The following is an 18,890-nucleotide window of genomic DNA, read 5'->3' on the forward strand; positions in this document are numbered from 1 at the left end:
AAAGAGATAAAGTTTGGTGGGCCAACCCCGACCTCATTAGGGCGATGGAGACTATAGTTAGGCTAAATGATTATAATACGCTACGGTATTTCATATTTTATCATTTCCTTCATAACATACTCTATACTACTACTACTTATAACTACTGTGTATGCATACTAATGTCTTGAAAATCTATACAAAAACCAATGATTCTCAGTCTAGATTGTGCAGAGGTTTCATTACAAAGTCGAAGAAACAAAAATACTTTTGCAATTAAAAATAATTATTTATGACTAAGTTATGATAATCGGTGATTCTATTGATTGGATATGTTAACGTAAAATTGTAAAAACCGTTAGATTGTAATCTATCTCGCGAGATTATAAAGTGTCGAAAGATTGTGAACCTCAGCGTACTGCTTACAATTTAACGTATTATTATTCGGTAGATTGTAATCTATCGAATTGAAATCGTCAAATTGTGAAACGGCCATTTTCTACTTTTCTATTGGTTATAAGAGATGTGACATTCTCGTTTTCTATTGGTTTAAAGTGATGTGACATTCTCGCTAAATTAATCGAATCGATTATTTCCTCATTTGTTAATTTTAAAGTTAAACCTAATTTAACCATTACTTGTCAAATGTACATACATTACATTAACTTCATTTTTCAATTAGTGTAGGGTTCCGAAAATTTTGAAATTATTCAAATGTTTACATAGTCTGTAATTTCACAAATGTTTACATAGTCTGTAATTTTGACATAGCCGTTCGTAGACAAAAAATTTTAATGTATAACGTTAGATTAGAAACACTTGGATTGAATTGTCACAAGTGTCACTGTATTGTTAACGCGCTGTGTTTATTTGATTACTGACGTGTCAGCTCACCGATGTCAGACGTGTGTTCCTACAAATATTTTGATTTTGTATTTTCAAAGAAAAAAAACAAAGAACAACAATAATTTATTTTACGATAGCTCATAGCATAGACTCCTCATATTCTCTTAAGTATTCAAATCAAATATGTTATAAACTGTTCTGTACTGTGTATAAATAAAAGTGAAGTTATTTAGTGAATGTAAACATTAATTTATTTAGAAACAATGTGTATGATATTAAACAATGAATGAAACGCCCGAGTGGTGTAGATTTAAGTTTAATGAAAAGAAAATTTTTGCATTTCATTACAATGAGCGGTATTCATAGAGACGCGCCAATCGGTTTACAGTTTTTAGAAAAGTTCAATAGTTGGTGGTGTCCGAGATGGCAAATAAACAGGCTGAGATGGTATGTATTATATGTGAAACAATAGTGTCTGTAAAATTAATCCTATAACAGAAACAATTAAATGTTTGACTAGAAAAATTCAAGTGAGCAAATTCAATTATAGGCTCATATTTAGCAAATGAATATTTTTACTTTAAATAAACTAATACAATTATAACTTAAGCTGTAATAATATTTAAACAAGTATTGAGGTAACATTTTGGATATGACTCATATTAGCATTGTCATTTAATGAGTGAGCTGCTGATAATACAATATAGTTTTATAGTCATAATAAATTTTATTGAAATTTAGTATTTTAAAGGCAAATAAAATTTATTCATTTCTTTCATTAATCTTAATGTTGCAGTAATTTATTATGATTAAAATTTGTTGATACATTATATTTATTTCTTTAATTAACAAATAGTAACCAGCTATTTTGTATGTGCCAAATCATGTTCTAGAATCTAGATGATGTATTAATCTATAGGTTTTGTTGCTTATTGGGCTTAGATATTAAGTTTACCTATTAAATTATAGTTCTGAAGCGATATTAAAGTAGTAATAAATCTTTATTGGTGATAAGATTTTAATCAAAGACATTAAAAACACTTTTATATATCTAATCATTCTCCAATATAGCATTACTTCCTAATTTTATATTAAAAAGAAACACAATCACAGAACAATGGGTTTAAATTGAATGTTAACAGTTGAATATTTGCTTAGAAACAAACAAAGGAATAATATGTTTTGTAAATACTTAAGTATGTTGCCTGAATAGATTCCCCATTTATAACTAGGTTGTTAAATATTGTTACTTGATAGATTAGTACTGAGGGACCAACTCATTTATTTAGAAATTGAGAGATCCTACTCAACAGTTTATTTAACTGCACTAATGAACTACAATAGAACCACTTATTATTTGTTGCGTCATATGTTATTTGGATGGTTTACTCAATCAGAGTTTCCAAATTTTTCACTCTCAAAATTAGGTTATTTAATTGTTAAACATTTAATATAATCTATTAAGGCAAAAGCTGACACATTTGTTTATAGAATAGGATTTTCTATTTCAGTAAATTGCTTAAGCATTCTTTGTCTTCCATTCTCTATCAATCTGTTAATATTTTTACCAAGACTTTGATTACGTTAATTTGACCTTAGTGAATCTAACTTCGTGATTCAATCTTGCATATGACTATGTGCAACGATCTTATCGTCCTCGACACGGTTTTGTCTAGTTTTTATGAATGAACAGATCAATAGATTTAATTCAACATTCTCACGGATTATAAACGATAACCCGTATAGATGTCAATCTTAATTTAATTTAAATGAACCAATGCACGCAGGTTTATCTCCTCCAAAGGCAGCAATAATTGTCTTAACTATAATACATACTATTAAATAAATCTTTACGACAAAAGTTCTCCTAAGTTATGATCGCTTTAACATCAGTAAGCGGTTTTTTTAATGGACTCATTTATAAGGTTTACTTCGGAAACATACGCACAATGTTAATACACGGAACAAACGCAGGCTGCAATTTCCCCGTACTAGACTATCTAAAGTTAGTAATTCTTTTTTGGGGAAAGGGATACTCTTCTTTAATAAAATCCCAGAGGCTCTTTTATCTCTGCCTTTCAATAAATTTAAGAAATGTATTAAAGAAAAGCTGTGTAAAAAGGCTTACTATAAAGTCAACGATTATTTAGTTGATAAAAGGGCCTGGGACTAGTGCTATACAGGCTACCTCTAATTAATTTGCGATATTTGTTTTAAAATAAGTGTTGTTTGATGATTTGATATTTTAAAAGAGTACCGAGAGTTTTTTACGCCGGCTTTTTCTCTCGGCCTACACCCTCTGTCTTCTTTGCCGATGAGTAGGGATGCCTACAAATTCAAATTTAATGACGTGGAATAAGTGATACATGTATCTTATGTTCCATAATAAACATATTTTATTTTTTATTTTATTATGAAATTCTGGTATCGAATCCTAGCGAAAAATAGTTCGTGTGTATCATCTGTTAAGATAAAAACTGATGATGTATTATGATGCCTTATTTGGTGGTTACATCTCTAATATTTTTTAATCATTTTTTTTTTGTCTTATCATTAAGAATATCACAACGATATGCAAAACACATATGTAATCGCAATTATATATTGCAAGGCCAATAACCTTATGATCTCCTTATCAGGAAATTGGATGTAACGTAACTTAAGCTGGCTTGGGTCGCAGACGCCAAGGTAGCCCTTAACCCTTGCCTAAGTTCAAGTTCTCCTGATCTATTTAAATCGAATGCTCTTTGATTATAAGAAAAGGCGTTTGTCTAGTGTTCGATGTAAATACAGGCAATTTTTCATAGAGACAGCTGGTCATAGATAAATGAAATGATAATGGATAGGCTAGTACGTTGAAGAAGAAAATAATTAACAACACAATGCTATTAATAATGTGTTGCCTGGACAGCTTTAACTGGGAGTTAGGAGGACCGAGGAAGATATTTATTTTTATTCGCAGGTGAATTTTGTTTTGTTCATATGGACAACAATCAAGCCCTAACGAGTTTGTAATTTGCTTATCATAAATGTATAATATCACAACTGGGCATCATCTTAAGGCAGGTTTAAAATAAATCCTAAATAGTTAAGGAATTGTCTAAAAAAAATTTAGTTCGGGGGACGGCGATGACAAATTAAAGCTATAGATAACATATAACATTACAATCATTGTAATAATGAAAACATTTTTAAATGGCCGTGCAGCATATATAGTTACACAGTCACAAGACATATTTCCCAATCTGTAAAGAGAAACACCCACTGACTGTCTAGGCCCAAGACATCATGAGAAACAGCCACGTGCATTCCAATGAATACTACTGACGGACTGTCTAGCTCCCAGTCTCAAATAATAGATATTAAGTGAGTCTTAAGCTAATCACCATTGTAACCGGTCAAATAAATATTGATTAGAAATAAAATTTATTATTTTTAAAAACGCTCCAGCGCGACCTCGCGTTGAGACTTTAGGGATGTTTGCTTGAAGTTGACTGGTTCAGAATTACTTGGTCGATGTTAAATGAGTACTCCCTAATTACTTGTAGAGAAGAGGTGAAGATGGAATAGTGAATGAATGATATTTATTTACAAAACTGTGTACAATTATACTTAAAAATTATCCTACACTTACAACTAATATTGACATGTGGTGCCAAGATGCGGAGCGTTGATTGGTTGCGCAGGTACCAGAGTAGGCGATAAAACTGCGGCGCGGCAAAAAGTTGGCCTTTTTCTGCACGCAGCCGTCGAAGCGTACGAACGTGTTCTTCTCAGAACACTTCGGTATCGTAGCAATACGATAACGCTGAAAACTGTCCTTTTCAGGACAAATTATCGTATCTCGACTAAACGTCTAACAACTGTCCTTTTCAGGACATATTATTCTTGTTTCACGACGAAAACGTTTGACAACTGCCCTTGTCAGGGCAAATTACCGTGTCTTACGACACGATGAAACTGTTCTTTTCAGAACACACGACCGTAACTATTCTGATATGTTCTTGTCTGAACACATCACTGTTTCAATACGACACGTTAATCAATCACCTACAGGATTCCCCCTCTAGCGAAGCGTACCGGCAGGCGTATAACGCGGCCTCGGCGAGTTGTCCTTGTAGGTATTGTGTTGTTCCCAATGTCTTGTTGTTTCAGGTCGTTGTCGTTTTTATGTTTCAGGTTGTTATCGTTTTGATGTTTCAGGTTGTTGTCGTTTTGATGTTTCAGGCTATTTAATGGTTCATGTGTTTCGTTCGCACTTGATGTGATTTGCTTGTTGCAGGTACTCGGTACTGTATCAGTGGGCACATCTGGCTCGGCAATTGTGTAGGCGGGTTTGAGTCTGTCAATAGAGATGTTTGTTTCACGGTTAGGTAACTGCAGCGTGAATATCTTGCTGTCTCGTTTTAGCACGCGATAGGGTCCGTCGTAGGGTGCTTGTAATGGCTTCTTTACGGCGTCTATGCGTACGAATACGTATTCACATGTTTGCAGGTCGCGGTGTACGAATATATGTTTTGTGTTGCTGTGTGGTTGGTTAGGCATTGGTTGCAAGTTACGAATTGCGTCGCGCAGCTGATCGATGTAGGCAGAGTCCATAATGACGTTATCGCGGGTCGTTGATAAGAAATCACCGGGTAAGCGTATGTTGCATCCGTAGGTAAGTTGGGCGGCGCTTACGCCGGTGTCACTTCGCATAGCGGCGCGTAATCCGAGTAGGACGGTTGGTAGCTCGTTAATCCAGCTTCTTGCGGTCTGTAGTCTTGCCTTCAATGCGGCCTTAAGGACACGGTGCCATCGTTCGATGATACCGTTACATTGTGCGTGGTATGATGTTGTACGCGTTTTCTCAATTCCGAGTAAGCGAGAAAGAGATGCAAATACTCTGCTTTCGAATTGGCGTCCTTGGTCCGTTGTTATTGTAGCAGGGCAACCGAAACGGGAAATCCAACCTTCGTATAATGCTTTGGCGACGTCTTCGGCTGTTATTTCGCATAATGGGTATGCTTCGGGCCATCTCGTCGCTCTGTCGATCATTGTCACGAGGTATCGATGACCGGTGGCCGCGGTAGGTAGCGGACCAACGATATCGATGTGCACGTGTTCGAATCGTTCGGTTGGTGAAAAAATTGATAATGGACTTGTTGTGTGGCGTTGTATTTTGGCGCGCTGACACTGTAGGCATACTTTTGCCCACTTGCCGACATCTGCGTTCATTGAGGGCCAAAAGTAGCGTTGCGTAATTAATTTCCTCGTGGTCTTTATTCCAGGGTGGCTAACGTTATGTACTGCGTCGAATGCGGTACGTCGGTATTCTTCAGGTAGGTACGGACGTATGTATGAGGTCGAAGTTTCACAGAGTAATTTGATGTTTGACGCGGGCAGGTTTACTTCCTTGAAAGATAAGTTGCTCTGTAAACCGAGTGCTTGAATTGTATCGCTATCGCGCTCTTGAGCTATTGCAAGTTGATTGTAGTCAATCGGCGATGGACACGTGATTGCGTCGATGCGTGATAATGCGTCTGCGGCTGCATTTTGAGACCCACTGACGTGTCGAATATCAGTGGTAAATTCGCTGATATAAAGTAGCTGTCGGGTGCGTCTCGGTGATTCGCTGTTTGTATTTGATTTTGTGTAAGCGAAAGTTAGCGGCTTGTGGTCCGTGTATATTATTATTTCACGTCCCTCGAACATTTTTCGGAAGTGTTTTACAGCCATATAGATGGCGAGTAGCTCTCGATCATATGTACTGTAGCGAGTCTGTGCGTCGCTGAATTTCTTCGAAAAATAGCCGAGTGGTTGCCATGTGTTGTTGACAAATTGGTTGAGTGCGGCACCAGCTGTTTTATCGCTCGCGTCGCTGAATATCGCAAGCGTCGCATGGTGAGACGGATGAGCGAGTAAAGCGGCGTTTTTTATGCTCTCTTTACATGCCTCGTAAGCTTGCGATGATTCAGCGGTCCATTCGATCTTAGTTTTGTCACGCTTCTTGATGTTGTGCAGATAAGTATTTAGCGGCGCTTGTATGGAGGCGGCGTCTTTGACATTTTCGCGGTAAAAGTTTATCATACCGAGAAAACGTCGCAGTTCCTCTACGGTTTGTGGCTTTGGAAAGTCTGTGATAGCCTGTACCTTCTCTTGGGGTGGCTGTATTCCTTCCGCCGTGACTTGGTGACCGAGGAATTTGACAGTTGGCTGGCCGAAAACGCATTTTGATGGGTTGATGGTAATACCGTATTCTTCTAGTCGCTGTAATACGGTGCGTAGATGTTTTCGGTGCTGTTCCTCGTCAATTGACGCTATCAGTAGATCATCAACGAAAGGAAATACGAAGTCGAGTTCGCGCAGTACTTCGTGAATAAAACGTTGGAATGTCTGGCCGGCGTTCTTTAGACCAGGACACATGCGCGGAAACTCGAAAAGGCCAAATGGTGTGATTATGGCGGTTTTCTCCACATCTTGCTCGCTGACTGGCAGTTGTTGGTAGGCGCGGTTGAGGTCGAGTGTGGAGAAAATTTTCTTCCCTGCGAGTTGGTAAGTGAAATCACGGATGCGTGGTATGGGATACCGATCGGGCTTGGTTATAGCGTTGAGCCTTCGGTAATCGCCACACACGCGTAGGTCTCCATTCTTCTTTGGCACGACGTGAAGAGGTGATGCCCAAGGGCTTTTGCTTGGTCTGCATAACCCTTGATCAATCATGCTCTGAAATTCTTTCCTGACCATTTCGTAGCGAATAGCGATGCGGCGCAATGGGGCGTGGCCTGCAGTGAAGAGGCGGTCCATTTGTTTCAATGAAGTGTTCGACGGAATGTTTAGGACTAAGCTTCATTGAAGTGAGCCTAGTTGTGCCTGGGAAATCGGCTAGTATGCTGTGGTAATTTTGCCCAATGTCTATACTGCGAACTGTAGGTATGCCCGCAGTACTGAGTTGAGCGTTAGTTACCAGCTGTGTTTTCCCGTCGATCAATCGTCGGTTTTTTACGTCGACAATGAGGTGGTGGTACTGTAAGAAATCTGCTCCCAGGATTGGCTTGGACACATCTGCTACGACGAATTTCCATGTGTATGGTCTTCGGAGGTTAAGATCGAGTGTGAGTGACTTCTCTCCGTATGTAGGAATTACAGTGTTGTTGGCGGCGTAAAGTTGAAACGGCAGTGGTTTTTCGCGTGAGCCTTTTTTCTTTGGTAGCACGGAGATATTGGCTCCTGTGTCGACCAAAAAGGTAAGTTTCGTTACCCTGTCGGTAACGAAAAGGCGGTGTGATGATTCGGTAACGCCAGTTCCCGCCGCGGCCAGCGTTACTTTTAGTTTTCCGACTGGTTAATGGGCTTGACACTGCATGGTGGTGCGCATTTCTTCGCGTCCATACCGTAGCGATGATGGTAATAGCAGTACGGCATCGGAGATTTTTTTCGGCTTCGGTCTTCCATCTGCGACTCTCGTCGGTTTTCGCTGTGATATGGAGATGCGTTCCGCGGGCGTGATTGGAAACGGTGGCGAGAGCGGTTGTTGCGGTAATTGTCGCGAGGTTGTGCTCGTAGCTCAGCAACTTCCGAAGACAATCTTCTTATTTCACCGATGAGTGTGTCGATGGTTGGCTGTTGCGGATGAGGTAGTGGCACGCGGAGCGACAGTGAAATACCGGAGACTTCTTGGCTCGACGGTGTTGATGAAGTTTGACGCTCTGTACCGGAATTTTCTGTTGTCGACATCTTCAATTTTCTTGGTGTTCTTCTCGGGGTTGTTCTTCACGGGGTTGTTCTTCTCGGGGTCACCACTTTAGGGATGTTTGCTTGAAGTTGACTGGTTCAGAATTACTTGGTCGATGTTAAATGAGTACTCCCTAATTACTTGTAGAGAAGAGGTGAAGATGGAATAGTGAATGAATGATATTTATTTACAAAACTGTGTACAATTATACTTAAAAATTATCCTACACTTACAACTAATATTGACATGTGGTGCCAAGATGCGGAGCGTTGATTGGTTGCGCAGGTACCAGAGTAGGCGATAAAACTGCGGCGCGGCAAAAAGTTGGCCTTTTTCTGCACGCAGCCGTCGAAGCGTACGAACGTGTTCTTCTCAGAACACTTCGGTATCGTAGCAATACGATAACGCTGAAAACTGTCCTTTTCAGGACAAATTATCGTATCTCGACTAAACGTCTAACAACTGTCCTTTTCAGGACATATTATTCTTGTTTCACGACGAAAACGTTTGACAACTGCCCTTGTCAGGGCAAATTACCGTGTCTTACGACACGATGAAACTGTTCTTTTCAGAACACACGACCGTAACTATTCTGATATGTTCTTGTCTGAACACGTCACTGTTTCAATACGACACGTTAATCAATCACCTACAAGACTATATACACAACATACATACAAATTACAAAACATAACACATGTGACATCCGATCCCAATGAGTCACGGTAATGCATTTTATCACTAGGAACAAAAAATGATCAAATGAAACTTTATACTCCGCGAAAGTGTTATATTATATAGTTTACCTGCACCTCAGAGTTATTTTCTTGGTGATGTTAACATCGGCAAGAAAATAATATATTAATAGAAAAAAATCGTACATGCGCTGTGTTGAAAAACCATATTTATCGGCTTACTAAGCGTAAGATTCAGAAGGATGATTAGAGAAGGAAAGTGGTTCTAAGGGTGATATACAGAAATCAGACTTCTTCTACAATGCGTGTCATACACAACGGACTTCTTTCAGACACAATAAGGGCTATACTACATTGGATTATTAACATTTTAAATATCATTGATGCTCTGCGTACAATTTTAATGTAGCGATATGGTTATTTCAGGTACCAAGCGAGCGTACTAATCCTCACCTACTTTACATACATGACATATCACCTAACGCGAAAACCGATATCGGTGGTTAAGAGCATCCTTCATCAGAACTGCAGTGCGCTACCACCACGGCCGGGCTTGACTGCCGCTGATGACCAGTGGTGTAATTGGGCTCCGTTCAGTAAGTAAATACATATTCTAGTATTTAGGAATTGACCTAATGGCTTCAATGTGCGACTCTCATCCCTGAGGTCGTAGGTTCCATTCCCGGCTGTGCAGCAATGGACTTTCATTCTATGTGGGCATTTAACATTCGCTCGAACGGTGAAGAAAAACATCGTAAGAAAACCGGCTTGCCAAAAACCCAAAATGCCGACGGCGTGCACGTGCACGTGCCAAGCACACTACGCTTATCACCTAGATTTAGAATTAGATAGACAAATATATATTAGATAAATACAAATAGATAGATAGATCATGAAACAGATACAGAAATCTGATGCACAGAACTAAATAGGTGGTAGCGCCACTGATTTATTTTTATTTAGCAATTGGACATACATAATAATTTATTTAGTAACTTGGTACAATATGAAGGATTAAGAAGATCTTGGACATAGGTTGTATTTTTAATATATGTAGCTTATACTTACAGATACGGATGACGCGAATACGCTACTTGGCGCTCTTGACTCCGCTTTCTTATTCAGCTATGCAGGGGCTATGTTTATATCCGGTAAGATATATTAAATAGATTGTATATGACAGTGCTCAATAATATAGTGTCACTTCCATTGTATACCTCATTTTTGATTATATTATTAGCTTGCATGTTAAACTGCTGGCATTAATTACAACGAGGAAAAATAAGTGGTTTTATTTAATTGCTATGAGTCCTCGGTATATATCCGTCTAACTAGACGACTACTTTGATAAGCGTCTAATCTATAGTATGTAGGAGTGCGGCAAAGCAAGTAATAATTCATATGCTGATCAAATGCTGAAATGTATCTGCCAATACAACTACTGCACTTCGAACAATTTCATTTCCTTAATTTTTTCAAGTCTACCCTCTAAATCACTTCTATATTATCTTCTCCTTATAAATATGAATTCTTTTTGTTATTCTACGAATGTGTCGGATTTCAGGTATGATCGCCGAAAGAGTGGATTTGAGGTATTTCCTCTCATTTGGGATGCTGTTTTCAGCAATTTTGTGTTATCTCTTCGGCCTCGCGAAAACATTTAATATACATGACATATCATATTATATCATTGTACAGGTGAGGAAATAAATAATGTATATTATTAGATAAGTTAAAAAACATTAAGAAGTACGACTAACTAACGTTAGTCGGAGGTTGCGGTACTCTACGAATAGCTATTTCAATGTTTCCATCAGTGTCACTTAGAAAACTGTTGAGGTTTTGGTAAATGTGATGTAATTAACTAATTTTTAAGAAAATGATTTGTGCACAAAGTGCTTAGCCCCGGTAGAGTTAAAAATAGTGTTATACTCGTAAATGGCATTAGGGTACAAGAAACTCGAGTCCCACATGGTGTTCACGGTGGTAAAGGGAATCTGCCCTCGGACATAAAACATATGAAAAAATATTATGTTATAGTAATCACCTGTAAACTTTCAGGCAGGTGCAGGCATAGCTCAAACCACTGGGTGGCCCGGCACGGTGGCCATAGTTGGTAAATGGTTCGGAAATAGTAAAAAGGGACTCATTTTCGGAATTTGGAACTCGCATACGTCTTTGGGAAATATATTGGGTAAGAATTCGTTATAACATACGGTAAATTTTAAATATATAATAAGTTATAAAAATTCTTAAATATACTTTAAAACGACTAGTATGACGTATGTAAATAAGTTTTTCTTTTCGGTAAATATTTATTATTTTACAGGCACAGTAATGGCGGCTGAATATGTGGAAAGTGATTGGGCGTTGTCGTTCGTCTACCCAGCGTTAGTTATGGGAATAGTAGGCTTTCTGGTGTTTTTGTTTCTCGCTGCCGAACCGAGATGCGTTGGTCTCACTGTAGAAAGACCAATGGTGAGTATTACTTTTTGAAGTTAAACTTCTTTTGGCGCATGAGGGTAAAATTTTTACGGAACGTCACGAAGTTGTAGCGTTTCTGTCGAAGTAAAGAGAGAGCGATTGAGACCGATTGAGAGAGAGAAGGGTAACCTTATAGAAATTCTATTTTTAAAATTTCGTAAAGAGAATTTATGAAATATTAGTATTTTATATTTTATGCAAAATAGTTTATTGAAATCTCAAATGACGAATTGTAAATTAAAATGTCACGAGTTTTTATTATCGAAGAAATAAATTTAAAACAAATTGTTGTTTGTTAATTGTTACTTTCGACACTTTTAATATTTTAATGACATTTAAATTCATTAAACTCTAAGTTTCAGAAATCTAAACTTTTAGATTTGTATAAATATGAACAAGACTCAAAAATTAATTTTCCAAAGAAGTTTTCAAAGAAGTTCCTGATTGGTTCAAGTGCATCTCTTGATTGGTTTTCCTAACTCAAGCTCCACACAAAAATATTAAAATTTAGACCTTTACAGCCGAGCAGACAGGCCCGAAGATCTGTTGATGAAGAAGAGCCGTCACAGGTCATTGTTGGTGATCAGGTGTGTATATTTTTTTAATTTACATAAATTTTATTGCTCGCGGTGACGCAGTATTATTGAATATAATTAATTTTTAATTAATTCAATGGATTAGCGATAGGTTGCTACAAGAAATTGCCGAAGTTATCTGAAATTCATTTTCGTGTTAATTATTTGCTGATAATGTTTTTTTATCAATTTTACGTCATTTTAAAGTATATCGTATACTTTAAAGAATTGTAAAAATAATGGTTATTTAGCAATTTATTTACAATAATTAATGGCAGGTAATTGCGGCTAATTTTCTATTTTATTATACCGCGTCACCTTTGAACCATATTTGGATATAGCTACGTTGTATGAGGAGATTATTAATATACTAATATCACAAAACTGATATTTGCACATTAACAATGTAATAATCGCATGCTTTCCAGACAGCCAGCCTACGACCAAACCGACATTCTGCTAACTCGCCCCCGGTAAGTTTCTATAAACAACTAACGGATATAATACTGCATATAATCAATAGTTGGAAAATGACTAACATTATATGTATGTATAGCCACTTTAAAATCCCCAATTAATAATATACACATATTTCGGAAAATCCATAATTTGTATTTTTATTTTACAGTATCAAGAAGAGGAGCCCTCAGAATCGAGCGCACTCCTCGGTCGCTCTCGATCGCACACTGGCGCCGTCTCTCTCTCTCGCGCGATGTTGATACCCGGAGTGATAGAATTTTCTCTATCCTTGTTTTTCGCAAAGCTTGTCAGCTATACCTTTCTCTATTGGCTGCCGCTTTATATAAAGTCTTCCAGTGAGTAATCTTCTTTACCAGAATATGTATGGACACGAAAATAGACTACGCAGTGAGATAATATATATATATCAATCTGGAACTGTTTCGGAAAAACAGCTTTTGTATGGCAATTAAAGTCTACAATAAATTACCAAAAGAATTAAAAGATCTTCCGTCTAGATTCTTTAAAAAGCGACTTAGTGAATTACTTTTCGAAAAAATGTACTATTCAATAAATGATTATTTGCATGAAACACCGTAATTGATATAAAGCTAATGATAATGTATATAATATAATAGACTAGATAGTATAAGGATTGACATTGAATAATAATGTGAAATACTTTAAGACAAATTTGCGCGCCATCGTGTGTGGCAGAATATGCGAACGATTTATGATTGTATCACCTTAACATTTTGTACCATATTCTTGCAAAAAATAAATTATTATTATTATTATTATTATATAATACTAATTTACGTCCGTATATAGTATTAATGTTTAATTCTATTAATAACATAGAATTAGGTATATTCAGCGTTCGAATTTACAAAATATGTGTGTAATTTTACTTAATAGATTTAAATAAAATTATTCGAATTTAATTACGAATAACTACACCCAAGAGATCTCACGGGATAAGTTTTCCCGTAAGTGGGTTTTAATTTTGGTAAAAAAGATTTTCATTATGTTCTCAAAGGCACAGAAATGTGTCACTAGTGACTAGACTTAACATACTGGGTTGCGGAATGTCATATTATATATATATACATATACTAGCTGATCCGGCAAACGTCGTTTCGCCATGTATATCATTTATAATAAAAAAATAGGGGTTGATCGTAGAGGGGTGAAAGTTAGGGGTTGTATGTATTTTTTAATGCTGTATCATACTGCGGCGGGCTGATTTGTGAATCTAAACCATTCCCAGATCCCCTTGAAGACACACAAAAAATTTCATCAAAATTGGTCCAGTCGTTTAGGAGGAGTTCAGTCACATACACACGCACACAAGAAATATATATATTAAGATATAATAAATATGTATATATAACTAATATACATAACTATATATATATATATAGTTATGTATTGTATGTTAAATGTACGTAATTTCCAGCATCCCTAACTCCACGGCAATCTGGTGAAGTTAGTACAGCATTTGACGTCGGTGGAGTGTTGGGCGCCATCGTGGCCGGACTTTTATCGGACGTAGTCGGATGTCCGGGTATAGTCTGCACCGTTTTCTACTTCCTATGCGCTCCAACGGTGAGTTATACAGCTGTTGCGATTTTAACCTAATCATAATCGTAAATCGTTGGTTTTTGTTTTAATTGTAATTGTCACTTGATTTCACTTTGTTCTAACAATTCCCTTATTTTCCTCATAATATTACTGGAACTGGTATTGTCACTATATCTGTTATAAATGGGTATGATTCAGAGACTTAACAACACAATTTTTGACAGTCCCGACTCGCCTTCAAATCTTAGAATCCCCTAGAAATCGTATAACTTTAAGAACGAAAAAATCTCTCTTATTAAGCGCTATAATCTATGTTAAATTAATCTTTTTCAGCTTCTCTTCTACCAGTGGTGGGGTGCCACGTCTTATTATTTGAACATAGGGTTACTTGTAATAGCTGGTGTATTAGTTAACGGACCGTATGCATTGATAACTACGGCGGTTAGTGCGGAGCTGGGTAAGTTTACATTGAATCAAAACTTTTATTTAATGGTCATAATAGCACAAGAGTTTATAAATCGTATTCTTGATTCAAGAGCCCATAATCTATATACAGTAAAATCTCTTTATTCGCGGGGTATACGTTCCATAAATATGCCGCGAATACAGAAACCGTGAATACAGAATGGTAATTTATATGGGTTTATAGGGAGGGGTTACGTTCCTAGGTGCCAAAATAAAAAACACAAATATACAAGAAAATCAATTTTATTGATGTTATTGAACATTTTGATTATGTAATTATTATCCTCATGCTTAGGCAATGGTTTGAAGAATTTTGTTATTTTCTCTTGCTTGGCAGTTTTTAATACCTATATCTTGCTATTCAAGCAATTCCTGAATGTCACTTGATTCTGTCCGTTCGAACCCATCTCGTCCTATTCCATTTGCAATTTCGGCTATGTTTGCAGTCAAAGTTTGAACTTGCACGGATTCTTCGTCATTTTCCGCAGTCAGAGCAGGCCATAGCTTTTTTCAGCATGACTTCAATGTGTGTGGTTTCAGTTCGTCCAATGATTCTTTTATGTTTACGATGCATTTTGCTATGTCAAATTTCTTCCAGCATTCCATAACATTCATATCAGGATTACACTCCATATTATCTATATGATATTGCGTTAAACACCTATTGGAATTTTGTATGAAATTTTAGATCCGCGAATAAAGAAATTTTTTGCCGCGAATAAAGAAATTGGGTTGCATTTTTTTTATCCGCGAATAGTGAAAACGCGAATAAAGGAAGCGCGAATAGGGAGCTTTTACTGTATGTATAATAAAAGTTCCCAAAAGTAATATTAAATAAACATTTAGTAAACATATTGTTTTGAGAAAGTACTTTATTTGTATAGAATAAACTTGTTTATTTTTGTTTCAATAGGAACACACAGCAGTTTGTCGGGTGATTCACAAGCATTAGCCACTGTCACTGCCATCATTGATGGGACGGGCAGTATTGGTAAGTATATATATTTATTATCAGTACATAAGTATAGTAAGCTTTTTTAAATTTGATGTATTAAATAAGATTCTACATTTGTCTAATAATTATTGCTTTGTTATGAAACCATCATTTGAATGTAATTTGTAGAAATAAAATTTGAATTTACGATTAAAAATATATCTTTAATCGATTTTTTTAAATTATAATATTAGTCAACTGTTGTATGTATTATTTAGTGTTGTCACTTTCAACCCCACTTCCTTTTTGGGTTAGTGCTAAATGTATAACCAGGATGGGAAAATTTTTCATTCAAGGTTACATGTGATGATGTGGGCATCAGAAAATATGTCAATATGTGTTTTTGTTTGTTTAGGAGCAGCTGTTGGTCCTTTATTAGCAGGAGTTGTGTCAAGTGCTGGAAGTTGGTCGCATGTATTTTATATGCTAATTATATGCGACTATATGGCTCTCGTCTTCCTAATACGGTAATTTTCTCTAATACAAAAAGCGAAACTTAAAATGTCATACCTGTTTTTAGCATTCTTAATAATACTTGTGTATTTGCTTATATCCAATAACATATAAAGTGATGACCTAAGTTTCGATATTTGACAGTTTTATTTAAAATGATTTAGAATTTAGATTAAACGAAATTCTTATACTTTTCTTTATCAATATTGATTTCTGCCATTCATTTCATATAATAAATAATCCTCCGTAGTAAGTTATAAAAAGTTTAATAGGGCAACCATATTTAATTAACAAGCTGTAAGTTATAATCAGAAATACAAATGTAAAATAATAATTTATTTGGTTCTATAACTAAACTTTATTTACAGAATAGTGAAATCAGAAGTACAAAAAATACGTCAGAACAGGAGGCTGGCATCGCCGCGACTCGTGCGCATCGAGTAGCAGTATTATATTTATAATAAACATATTGACTGTAACTTTTTTTACTCATTTTGATGCTACCCACACATCAGTATGTTAGGTAGATAATATGTAAATTAAAGTTTTAGAAACTTATCTACAAATGTTTGGCTTTCAAACTGATTTAAGACCCTACAAAGAAACTATATAATAATAATAAAAATAGTGTGACAAACAAGTCATTGAAAATCCTTTAGTGCAAAGCCAGGGATTGAACCTAAAATTTCAGGGATGAGACACATGCTGAACCCACTAGGCCAACACTGCTCTTGGTATATTCAATAGCTATTTTCAAAATAGTATTCTGGTCTAGGGAGCGTTCAAGTATTAACATAATGATTTTTTTTTTGTCTTTTAATAAAACGTTACGATGCGGAGCAATTAGGCGTTATTGTTCATATTATTTTGACGTTCCAGTACTTTACACCACATAATGGTAACTTTTAGGTATAAAGAGTCACTAGGTGGTCACGAAACGTTTTACTATACTTGGGTACAGAAAAATGTTACAACTCGTTACAACTCGCTACATACATACTACAAGAATTAGCGACAGCACTGTATGAGCCAAATAATTATAACAAAATATATATTACATAATTAAAAAGACAAATTAATCTTGACTATATTAATGAATTAAATACAAGGTTTTTATCATTTCTAGTCAGCAGGTGATGTAAAGTATGATACTTAAACAACTCACTCACATTCAATGCACTCAGCATATGTCAATTCTATTTCGTACAATCATTTTACTTATAAACAATAGCTTTATACTTATAACATATTAAGCCCTTCCCAAAGGTAAAATAAATGTAAGACTATCTCCAACAGAGCCCCATGCTACTCTATTCAGTTGATATACTGCCACCCAAACAGCGAGCACTATAATCCATATTATTGCTCCAATTGCACTAAATACCACATCTAAAAAAGAAACAAATCTTGTAATATTCCTAAAACGTAACTCTAATGCAATTACATGCATATAAAACCTATTTAGGTAAATTTTATACAAATTAATTTACAGTAAACAGTATACATGAATTTTTCAATTGTTAGCTAGTTATGTTTCTAAGTTAACCAGATTAAATATTCAAACATGTTCCTTTGCAATTACAGTAGCTTTATATTTTTTAAGAGTATTTGAGGACTTACATTTTTTTATCTCCTTTTGTTCTTCAAATGCTGGTTTTTTGAAGGCATCATTATAGAACCACACTGCATTAACAGCCCACACAAATGGCAAAAATACACATCCAACTAAAAAAATATACTTATTTAGAATATCCTAAATGTTTATTCATTTTCCATCCTATACAATTATTACTCATCTCAAAATGAAACTAAATTTGGTATACAACATAATTGAGTATACACATTGAAGTCGATTGATTTTTGCTGAAATTTATGAAGACATAAAATTTATTTATGATGAAAGTTGTGTGTATAAATATGCATAAAGGAATGTTCAATAACATACACAATTTTTTATTAGAAATCTTAATCTGATAGTTTAGATCACAAGAAGGAGGTAACTGTTTAGCAGTTTTTTGCATTGATAGATATTTAATATACAAATTATTAGGGGAAAGTTATTTGTGAAAAAAAGTTTTATAAAGAGGTTTTCAGAGGTAGGGAGATATACCTTCAACCCCAAAAATATGAACACATACCTTAAGGCGAAATAATTACAGTTTAGTAAGTATACATTGAGCCCAATTTATATTATCAAATCTGGTAGAATAAAGCCTGCGACTAGGTAGATAAAAATAGTCATTTACTTCAGACATTGCAATCAAACAAATCAGCATTTATAACGAAGCTAAGCTAAATAGATAAAAACATCTTTCTTCTTACCTTTGAAATAGTTCCTACAAAGCTCAAGCTTTTTGTCATTTGGGAGTTTATTTAAATCCATTTTATAGATACGTCGTATTTAGCAAGGAGAATTTGTTCCACTTATGTGCCCAATGTTTCTTTCTCTTAATGTTCAGAAAATATTACGATTTATGATCAAGATTTAACAAGTGAATCATTTGTGTATATATTTTGTGTTTTTACTTTTTAGACGTTTTGACTTTTGAGTTTTGTCTTTCGTGATTTTCTCTAATGTTACTGTCAATTGTCAAAACTCGAAACGTTACTGGCTCAGTCTTGAGTCAATACCGTAGACGGAC

General features: G+C 35.7%; 2 protein-coding genes across 3 annotated transcripts; one reads left to right on the forward strand and one right to left on the reverse strand.

Annotated features, from left to right (window-relative positions):
- Positions 1 to 838: 838 nt before the first annotated feature.
- LOC125055118 (glucose-6-phosphate exchanger SLC37A2) lies at positions 839 to 16,727 on the forward strand. Of its 2 annotated transcripts, XM_047657367.1 has the most exons (14): positions 839 to 1,272; positions 9,661 to 9,830; positions 10,305 to 10,385; positions 10,799 to 10,932; positions 11,296 to 11,428; positions 11,564 to 11,712; positions 12,240 to 12,305; positions 12,722 to 12,766; positions 12,922 to 13,108; positions 14,212 to 14,360; positions 14,670 to 14,793; positions 15,715 to 15,792; positions 16,151 to 16,262; positions 16,617 to 16,727. In XM_047657367.1, exons 1-14 carry the CDS (start codon positions 1,112 to 1,114, stop codon positions 16,690 to 16,692), a joined length of 1,665 nt encoding a protein of 554 aa, XP_047513323.1. In that variant the 5' UTR covers positions 839 to 1,111; the 3' UTR covers positions 16,693 to 16,727. The 2 variants fall into 2 exon arrangements, with proteins under 2 accessions (XP_047513323.1, XP_047513324.1); XM_047657368.1 differs by lacking the exon at positions 12,722 to 12,766.
- A 596-nt stretch (positions 16,728 to 17,323) lies between these two features.
- Positions 17,324 to 18,786, reverse strand: LOC125055122 (gamma-secretase subunit pen-2). The gene is made up of 3 exons (XM_047657376.1): positions 18,571 to 18,786; positions 17,869 to 17,973; positions 17,324 to 17,637 (listed from the first exon to the last, which is right to left on the reverse strand). The coding sequence occupies exons 1-3, from the start codon at positions 18,629 to 18,631 to the stop codon at positions 17,498 to 17,500; spliced, it is 306 nt and encodes a 101-aa protein (XP_047513332.1). The 5' UTR covers positions 18,632 to 18,786; the 3' UTR covers positions 17,324 to 17,497.
- Between the last annotated feature and the right edge of the window lie 104 nt (positions 18,787 to 18,890).

This window comes from Pieris napi, chromosome 13 (assembly GCF_905475465.1).
Source record: "Pieris napi chromosome 13, ilPieNapi1.2, whole genome shotgun sequence".
NCBI lineage: Eukaryota > Metazoa > Arthropoda > Insecta > Lepidoptera > Pieridae > Pieris > Pieris napi.